The sequence below is a fragment of the Astatotilapia calliptera genome, chromosome 7 (genome assembly GCF_964374335.1).
Source record: "Astatotilapia calliptera chromosome 7, fAstCal68.1, whole genome shotgun sequence".
Lineage (NCBI taxonomy): Eukaryota > Metazoa > Chordata > Actinopteri > Cichliformes > Cichlidae > Astatotilapia > Astatotilapia calliptera.
The window spans coordinates 19,204,074-19,213,863 of record NC_137428.1 but is presented as its reverse complement, the minus strand read 5'-3'; the positions used below and the strand labels follow the sequence as shown (position 1 = coordinate 19,213,863).

Genomic DNA, 9,790 nt, shown 5'->3' with positions numbered 1-9,790 from the left:
TTCTACATGATAAAGAAGGGCTCCTTTGGTACATAAAAAAAACGCTGTCAGTCCATTTGTTTGGGCTTGTAAATTGTAGGAAATAAATGTGTAAAATTACACATTGCTCATTGGTCAGAATGTCCTGTAATTATAAAAGAGAAGGGTTTTGCTAATTGACAAACAAAACACAACTGTATAAGTTATAAATGTGTTAAAAAAATGTAAACAGTGAAAAAATTCAAATCAATACTTTACGCGATCTAACCCCCTTTTTTTTTTTTTTTTTTTTTTTACATTTACAGTAACTTTAAGGGTTTAAAAATAGCAACAACAATAAAAAATCACACTCATCTTCATTCACCAGCAATTTCTTCTTTCGGCTCTTCCACAAATCTCTGCAGTGATTGCACGGTGGAACTGTGCATACATTTTTAATAACTACCCCACATACAGCATCTAATTTCATTGGTACACTTGCACATGAATTTGTGGTAGTTTAGGTAGGTCATTCCAAAAATTTTAGATGAACTTGTCACATTTCTTCAATTTTTAAGCTGACTGGGCTGCTTGTGTCTGTTCATCCACATCCCAGATTGACTTTGGGGCACCTCAAGTCTAAATATTATCGGAAATGTGCTCAACCTCATTCCAAGCATTATATATTCACTTCAGAACAGATGCAAAAAGCCTTCAAATCAAACTTTAGATGGAACTGTTCCCACTGAATAATACATGTTTGCCTAAAGTGAGGGCTTATGAATAAGGTATGAATCCTCCCTGTAATGATCATTTGTGCAGAATATCATATAGTACAGTCCATAACATGTTAATAAACAAACAGCATTTAGAGATAATATATTTTAAGGTGTAAATACTTGCTGTGAAAAGGTATTTGCCCCCTTTCTGATTTGTTAGGGTTTTTTTTTTTTTTGCATATTTGTCAGGCTTATATTTCAGATCATCAAATAAATTTTAATATCAGACAAAGATAACTTGAGACAATACAAAATCCAATTTTTGAATGGCTTTGTATCCATTTCCAGACTGAAAATGACTTTCTCAGCTGCCCTTGAGTTTCTTTAGGTCGTGGCATAACGTGTTGGGTTTTGAGATTATTTAGCCTACTTCACTTTGTCAGACAATTACTATTAAGCGATTTTTTTGATTCAACAGGTCTGGCAGTAATCAGGCCTAGGTGAAGTTAGTGAAACTGAACTTAGCTTTTGACAAATGTGACAAGTATGAAATAAGAAATTTTCACAGCACTAAAACCTTCTAGTTTAGAAATGTGTTTATTTAGTTCATCTGTATCACAAGTCATACAAGTGAGCCCTGTGCTTGCTCTGTCACAGTAACAAAGAACTATAACACCCAGAAACTGCACATGGACCCATCACAGAGACAGTGTGCCACAGAGTTCCACTTTTAAGACATCCATACCTTTCCCTTAACCCACACAGCTCAGTGCATTTGTCATTTGTGCTTATTGCCATTCAATTAACCTCCACAGGCCTGCAGCAGCCTTGGCCACAACCTACTGGAACATTGTAAAAGGTTTTGTTATACATTGTGTCCTTACCGCTTCAATTCCCACTAAAGCCTTGGGAAACAATGAGGTGATGAAAAGTGTCTGTGAACTACTCAGTTAATGCTAATAATATGATATATGATTCTGGATTTGTGAAACAATGGCCATCCCAGAGGTGCAAAATCTGAATCTGAGACATTCAAGACTGTATTGACCCTCATGTGAGTGACTCCACAGAAATGCCTGACCTCTCCAGATATTCAATGCAATTCAAACTTTATTTTTTCTGTCATAAATGAAAAACAACCTTTGCTGTGGAGGGCTTTGTGGTAGGTTTTTGGCAGGTTTAGCTCCTTAGCCAGAGAAGCTGAACTTTGTTAGAATTTCCTTCAGTGTATGCAAACAGAATTTGAACCTGCTAGGTGGTCCAGCTTGGGGTAGTTTGAATAAATAGACATCTGAGATGTTTATTATATAGTAATGCATCGTGCTCATGAAATCGGCAGCTACAGTAAAGCATACTAACACGGGACTAACACAGCAGGAAAAGAATCAGTATTTGTTTATACTGACTGATGAAGGTCTATCAGGAAGTAAGGTGTGGACATAGACCATATCACAAATTCATTGTGTTTCAGAAGTGTTACTTATATTTACAGCTCATTTCTGCAGGGCAACCTGCTTGTGACAAATAAAGCTTGATGATACTGATACTGATACTCATTTACAGCTGTTTAATGTTCAATGTTTTTAATGCATATGCATCTTAATATTTGATTATTTTAAACTAACATCTTGTTTATAGTAAATACTTCTTTATGTCTCCTCCTTGCAGGTTGAGGTGTGGATGTCCATATGTCCCAGTCTCACAATATGACCACAATATCTGTAGGACACCAACTGCTGGATTGAGTGATTATAATTCCGTGGTCAAAGGTCAAGGTCATTGTAAGCAAAAACTGCAACATGCTACATGAGCGTGGAAATGCATGTGTTTAAATGTTAAAGGTGGATGTGATGTAGTTACTAAAATCCATGTTTCTCAGGTTATCTTGGTTAAAGGAAAGAAGAGCTATTAAAGGCATTTATCAACAAATTGATATGATGAAAGAAAGAAAGATAGGAAAACTAAAATGTTCAGTTTATGTTTACATGCTTGTTTACTATTGGACTGTTTGTCTGTGCTGCTGAATTGGCTATTTAAATCTTCATTTTATCAGAGAACACAATGTTGGATAGCTGTGGAGTTATTTTTCTGTCAAAAGTCAGAAATGAAATTATTTTCTCAAATTGATAGAAAAATAATTCCATAGATCACTTGTATCTTTAGTTTAACATTTTGGTTCAAATTCAATTAACGAAATTCTTGGGATATGTGAATTTTTTTGCTTAAAGATTTACAGAACTTCAAGTAAATGGTAGAGAAGATAAACTATAAAAATATGGAGTTATCCGTAATGGGGTTTATGGAAAGACAATAAAATAGACACGTTTCTTCCTGTTAAAGAGAAGTTTTTCCTTCCCACGGTCCTTAACGTAAAAAGGGCCTCGCTGTTGTGATTTGTTGATAAATAATAAAACTGAGTTAACTTGAACTGAATTAGCATAATAGTTACACAAAAATACCTGTAGATGACCAGGTTGTGAACATTGTTGTCAGCTTATTATTGTAAATAAAAAACAAAGAAACACACTAAACACATCTCAAACATAACTGAGATGTCTCCAAAAGAATTTCACGTTACGGCTTTCATTTAGAAATATGCTGGCCTTTGTAGGAAAAATAAATCATTTTATTCATTTTATTTTGAAAATGTAGGTGCGTGATGTCATCAGAGTGCGACAACATCCACGTTGATAAGTCATTAGCAATTTCATCTGCGACTGAAAAGGGACTTTTACCGTTTGAATACAGCCGTGAAAATGTTGTTTTTACAGAAGTGTCTGACACTCAGTTATTCTTCGAGCACTGCGCGAGCGGTCAGCCGCTCTCTTTGGTCTCACCGTAACCGTTCAGTTTTGCGCAGACTCTGTGCTGTGGCTCACTGTCCAACCACAGCCGGGACAGGCGGGACAGGGCTGCTCTCTTCACAGGACAACATAGGTTTTCGTCTTCTGTCACCCGCTTACAGGTGCACACCTCGTTTCGGTAGTTACCGAGGACTCTCAATTTCACGGAATGTCAGCAGTGAGGCATTGGGACAGATTCAGTCAACACACTATCACCTCGTTTACACGTGCAAGGTAGCGCACGCACACTGTGTTGAGGTAGTTTTTGTTTACTTTTTCTTTTAAAGTCATGTATATGACACGCAGAGTGTGTCCTGTTCGCAGGTTTGCTCCACCAGATCCATGCAGAAGATCTCTAAGCTGGCTTACCACAAAGGTGTCGTCATAGTCACGTGTTCAGGATGCAAGAATCGCCACATCATAGCCGATAACCTCAAATGGTTCACCGACTTGGAAGGGAAAAGGTTGGTAGTGCCGTGGACTCCTCACTGATTCAAAACAACATCCCGAGGGTGTAATTGGGTCCTTTAATCTGGCAGTATTTGCGGTTCATGTGATTAGAGCGTCTGATCTAATAATAAAACAATGCTAAGCATCCCAGAATAATTTTGAAGCAGTCTTCTCTGCTGCAAGAAGGAGGGGATGATTTAACTTAGCCTTAAACATGAATTTCATTCTTGATGTTTTTTGCCCAACAGTGTACAGTACAAAGTCTCTGTAGGGTAATTTTAACGTTTTTAATATTAAGTTATTTTCTTGTGTGCAGTAAAGATTTTTTTTGGTACAGACAAATATATATAAGATTCCATACAAAGTGAGTGTAAAATAATAATTAAAAACAAATCAGTCGAAAAGATTTAGTTTTCTCCCTGGAGTGGCTCTGTTGTGTAGTGGTTAAATATTTTGCCTTACATGTATAAGATACTGGAAGACAGACAAACAGAGCCTCAGAGTGGCTCTGTTGGTGGAGGGAAGGGCATCCAGCACAAAATCTGTGCCAAATCAATGTGGATCCGTCCGCTGTAGGAACCACTTGAGAAGCATCCATCTACTAGTATCTACTATTCCTTGGAGTTACTGTATATAGAGCCAGTACCTGACAATCATTTGTCTGCCTGAAAAAGCACCATGAATCAGCATTAACTGCATGACTGTATCGCCTTATATTACTTTAGTGGTATGTATAAACACCAATATAATTGTAAAACTATTAGATTAACCTGGTGAGTTTATTAGTCAGTAATTAGTAATGTCTGATTTATTTATTTATTTTTTTACTTTTAATACCGACTCTTACGTGTTGTTTAACATAACAGCAACATCATAAAATATTATCTGCGACGTGTCTGAATCGCAGCAGGTAATTGATATCTCTGTTTCAGCCAACGACTGCTGCTGCAGTATATTTCAGTATAATTTTCAGTGTTGGTCTTTTGCTTCAGAAACATTGAGGAAATCCTCGCTGCCAAAGGAGAGACAGTGAAGAGGGTTGAAAGAGGTGCTGCTCTGGAGATAGTGATGGATCAGTCCACAGAAGACAAGCCACAGTGTGCTGAAGACACAGAGGAGTCTAGCAGTGATCCAGAAAAACGATAACGCTCTGCTTGTACTGTAATGTTTATACTGTAAAATTGCTATATTTAATTTATTAATAAAATCGCATTTTTTGAAATTTCTTTGATTTTTTTCATCGTGCATTTTGATCATTTTAGTGTACATGATAAGCTTTCAAAAGAAGGTGCTGGAAGTATAAATCCAACAACTAACTGTAGTTGAAGCAAGAATAGTTTTTAATTAAATAATAAAATAACTATCTCGAACTGTATGTAATGTGTGTATAGGAAAACATCGAAGTTATTATTATTTTTGTTGTTGTTGTTATTTATTTAAAAAAAAAAACATTATTGCGCTCCAAATGACCCTGTGGGCGTTCCGTTGGGAACGACTAATCTCGCGACATCTCGCATTGTCGCGTACAGTAAACGTGTAAACATATATGACAAGTAGTTCTCAGCTAAGCTAGCTATATTTTGCAGTCTATAGAATTGACTGCAATGGACACTGCAGGAGCCCAGGACGAGGCGGACAGGCCCCGCCATCGGCCTTTCCTGATCGGTGTCAGCGGAGGAACGGCCAGCGGCAAGGTCCGTCATGTTTAGGGCTTGTATGTGATTTAGCATCCCGGCTAGCTTTGCGTACTCTGCTATTGGCGCCAATATTAGCGTTTATCAACCTGACAAAAACAAATGTCACACTCACTTACCCGGGAAATACGTATGTTGGTCATAATTACATGTCTGCTGTGTTCATTTTATACTATATTTGTGACCTGGTGGCCCAAGACTTGTCCAGCTAACTAGCCGCTGTAATGAAACTGTCAGTTCTTTATAGACCTGGAGTCAGCTAATAAATACCGAGGTCACTGATACAACGTTTCACTTCAGACTGTTGCTCTGGACATCAACTAAAACAGAATTTAATACAATCAAAGGCATTACCGACAACAAAAGTCGATTTTTATTTATTTATTTACAGTCGACCGTCTGTGCAAAGATCATGGAGCTCCTGGGTCAGAACAAGGTGGACCACCGCCAGAGGAAGGTGGCAATTATAAGCCAGGACTGCTTCTACAGGGTCCTGACTCCAGATCAAAAAGCCAAAGCGATCAAAGGCCAGTACAACTTCGATCACCCAGGTAGGCTCATGCTACAAGTAGGATTTTTTCCCCTCTGCCAAATCTGATCACGACAGACCCAGTCGGTGTATTTGTAAGATCACTCTAATAGAGGTATAGGAGAGTTAAAAACCTACCTGTATTGTAAAATAGCATGCATATATATTTTGTTATGCTGTTTTAAGGGTGTTGTTAATTATAAAAGACATCCAGATATTTTTACTGGATGATCTAACATCTGTAGTAAATATAAAAGTCCTGTGGAGGAAAAAAAAAAGTAAAAAACAATCAGGAGCAAAAAACCACAGAAACAGAAAATTCAAAGTCTGACATGATGAATTGCAATGCTTAGATTTTATTTAGAGTTTGGGATTGCTATTTCTGAGCAGGTGACAATATATGGGCTGGAAGCAGTGCTTTAGTTAAGTACACTTGTGTTAACACGTGTGGGTTTAGTGGGTAATGCTGAACATGGGCTCTGTGAAATTATGCTCCTTACATGCCTCGTATTATGTACTTCACATATTTATTGATTTAATCATGTTTTTGCTGTTTTATACAGTGAATTAGACACATAAGGCTAGTCCTTCAGTGTTTCGGTTTAATGTCTTTCAGAGGCATTTGATAATGAGTTAATGTACCAAACGTTGAAGGATATCGTGGAGGGGAGGGTAGTCGAAGTGCCAACATATGACTTTGTCACCCATTCCAGGTAGGAAGGAAGCTCTTTGTGGTTCTAAGCCCTGATATTCTTTATAAAAAAATAAAGTCCTCTGTCCTCACCTCATTTATTGTGTTTATAGGCAGGAAGAGAGGATCACAGTTTACCCAGCAGATGTAGTCCTCTTTGAGGGGATCCTCGTTTTCTACCCACAGAAAGTGCGCGACATGTTTCACATGAAGCTGTTTGTGGACACAGATTCAGACGTCAGACTGTCTCGCAGAGGTATCGGTGACTCCCTTACACATGTGAAAACCAAACCAAAAATTTATGTTATTAAAAAATTTTTTTTTTTATGTTTCTTAAGATTTCAAAACTTTCAAAATAACATGAACAAAATAACTTTCATTTACCAGTCTTTGTTGATTTTCTATTAATTTCTAAGTTTAAGATGTCAAACTGTGCTATTTGTTGGGATTATTGTGGTTTGGTAACAATACGATGATCTAATCCATAAAAAGCTTTATCATCAGAGGCCAAAAATAGAAAACTTGCCAGCAGAACTAAGGGGGCTCATTTTGTTGGCTGACTGGCCAGGTCAGGCCCAAATGTGTATTTGGCTGAGCATTCAACCCTTACATCAGAATCAATTAGCTGAAAAGCTGGCATATCTTGCTGTGGTGCAGTGAACAGTATTTGAAAGTCATGTCCTAAAGAAATGGGGTGAAAAGATCCAACAAAAGCCTGACACAGGATCTGGCCCTTCAATAGATCTGTCACTGAAGCTTCATCAGAAATGGTCTCAGTGGAAGGGTGGCTGTCAAGAAGCCGTTGTTAAGGAGGGGAAACGGGAAGAAAAAGGCTGAGGTATACCAATTAACAGAAAAACTACACTGTAAATCAGTGGCAACAGGTCTTAAGGCGTGATGAATCTGAATTTCTAAATTTTAGGTTTAGATGGCTGTCTATATACAGAGGAGGTCAGGAGAGCGTTTAGTCATCTGCCCATCACAGCGGAGGCTCTGTCATGGTTTAAGGCTGCATTTCGACCAGTGGCTTTGGGGATCTTGTCAAAATTAGGAATTATGAACACAGAAAGTTGCAGTCAGAAGTTGATCGAACATACAGAACCATCTGGAAAATGTGTGATATAAAGCAGCTTGAGTTTTTATCATGACGATGATCTCAAACAAACTATTAATGCAGCAAAAACACAGATGGATTAAAAAACAATCATACAATGGAACATTATAGGTCATGGATTGGCCTCCCCAGTGTCCTGATCTGGACATTACTGAAGCATTGTGGGATCCTCCTGACAGAGAGCAGAACAAAAGGCAGCCAACACCCAAAGAAGCCTGGAGCACTATTCCTGCAGGCTACTTACAGAAATGACAAGAGCGAGACCTGTGTTCATCAGAACTAATATTCCAAATCACTAGAACTCAATTTTTCTTTATATACGGGTATTTCCATGCAAGTTTGAATCAATTACTGTACCCATTTCCTATTTTTTTTCTAGCAAAATATAAAGAAACTGAGGATGACTCACAAATTTTGTACCATAGTAATATTAATAGATATTACAGACAGTGAAATGAAGAGAACACAAATATGGGAAAGTCCAGTTGTTCTTGATGGCATCATCACTTGTCTTTGGGATTCAGTTTTTGGTCTAATCTTTATATGCTGCATCACATTTTTACAGTTGATATTACTTCATATCCTACTTTTTTCTTTTTTTTCCTCCTCCTGTAGTTCTGCGAGACATGAGCAGAGGGAGAGATCTCGAGCAGATTCTCAGTCAGTATACAACATTTGTGAAGCCAGCTTTTGAAGAGTTTTGTTTGCCTGTAAGTGTGGTGGTCAGCCCCGATTATGCGCTTATTTGTTCAGCATCTTATTCTGTTAAGCAGACACACATTACATTTGTTTCTAAAGACATTTTGTTCTTCCCAGACTAAGAAGTATGCAGATGTCATCATTCCAAGAGGAGTCGACAATATGGGTGAGTGCTTTTTCCTTAAGAAAATAAATACATTTCAGCATTTTCTTGCTCTCTGTAGAGTCAAAAAAACCCAGAAAAACCCCCAACTCGTTTTTTTCTGATTTCCATCAGTGGCCATTAACCTCATTGTGCAGCACATCCAAGATATTTTAAACGGCGAAATCTGCAAATGGCAGCGTGGATCCGTGAACGGCCAAGCACGTGCTCTTAAACGGGTCCTGTCTGAGCAAGGTGACCTACAGAACGGATCCGCTAACGCCCCAGGAAAGAGGGTCCTCCTGGAGCCCAGCAGTCGGCCTCACTGAGACTGTATAGATTTGAATCGATTGGCTTTGAGCTTTAATCGCTGCTACAGATTGTATTTAATTTTTTTTTTTCTAAATGTGAAGTGTGTTGGACACGCTCTGCATTATTTTAAAATATTACCCATAATCACATGTTGCAGGGATTTAGTGCTGCAACGTCTTTCCCATTTAACTGCAGTTATTGGTGCATTAACAGACTCTTGAATATGTTTTTTGTTTTTAAACAAGCAGTCTTCCATGATGCTTTAATTTGTTTTTTTTCTTTCAGTGTTAAGTCCAGTCATGTGACCTGTGTCTGAGACTGGAGGTCTTATAATTGAGGGTAGGAAGTGTTTCTGTACAGTAGATGCTGACCTATAGTCATGCTTTTGCACTTGGAGTGACCCTACTGTTAAACTGAGTCATGCTTCTTTATTGCTTTCAGATTAATATATTGAAATGATAATGCAGATGTCTTGTACGTTTCTCTTTTAAATCAAGTCAGAGCCAGATGTGTTGCACCTAGTTTCATATCGAGCACATCCTTAATTATTTAATAATGGATCTATGCCTTAATTTGTTTACTTCCACTCGTTATTTGTGTACGACAATAAACGGAAACTGTTAAACTTTATTCAAGTGT

The 9,790-nt window shown here is 37.9% G+C and overlaps 2 protein-coding genes across 2 annotated transcripts; both read left to right on the top strand.

Moving 5' to 3' along the window:
• The first annotated feature begins 3,332 nt into the window (after positions 1-3,332).
• On the top strand, positions 3,333-5,192 carry dnlz (DNL-type zinc finger). Its single transcript, XM_026176904.2, has 3 exons — positions 3,333-3,754; positions 3,845-3,984; positions 4,963-5,192. Exons 1-3 carry the CDS (start codon positions 3,434-3,436, stop codon positions 5,114-5,116), a joined length of 615 nt encoding a protein of 204 aa, XP_026032689.2. The 5' UTR covers positions 3,333-3,433; the 3' UTR covers positions 5,117-5,192.
• Positions 5,193-5,468: 276 nt separating this feature from the next.
• On the top strand, positions 5,469-9,781 carry uck1 (uridine-cytidine kinase 1). The gene is made up of 7 exons (XM_026173411.2): positions 5,469-5,664; positions 6,056-6,215; positions 6,810-6,906; positions 6,998-7,140; positions 8,614-8,708; positions 8,815-8,863; positions 8,975-9,781. The coding sequence occupies exons 1-7, from the start codon at positions 5,575-5,577 to the stop codon at positions 9,166-9,168; spliced, it is 828 nt and encodes a 275-aa protein (XP_026029196.1). The 5' UTR covers positions 5,469-5,574; the 3' UTR covers positions 9,169-9,781.
• The last annotated feature ends 9 nt before the right edge of the window (positions 9,782-9,790 follow it).

Excerpts from the sequence above, each read along its gene's own strand:
- uck1 (XM_026173411.2), top strand. The coding sequence starts at position 5,575 with ATGGACACTGCAGGAGCCCAGGACGAGGCGGACAGGCCCCGCCATCGG. Across the intron at positions 5,665-6,055 it reads GAGGAACGGCCAGCGGCAAG|TCGACCGTCTGTGCAAAGAT; the intron begins GTCCGTCATGTT and ends ATTTATTTACAG. Across the intron at positions 7,141-8,613 it reads CGTCAGACTGTCTCGCAGAG|TTCTGCGAGACATGAGCAGA; the intron begins GTATCGGTGACT and ends CTCCTCCTGTAG.
- dnlz (XM_026176904.2), top strand. The coding sequence starts at position 3,434 with ATGTTGTTTTTACAGAAGTGTCTGACACTCAGTTATTCTTCGAGCACT. Across the intron at positions 3,755-3,844 it reads ACCTCGTTTACACGTGCAAG|GTTTGCTCCACCAGATCCAT; the intron begins GTAGCGCACGCA and ends TCCTGTTCGCAG. Across the intron at positions 3,985-4,962 it reads ACCGACTTGGAAGGGAAAAG|AAACATTGAGGAAATCCTCG; the intron begins GTTGGTAGTGCC and ends CTTTTGCTTCAG.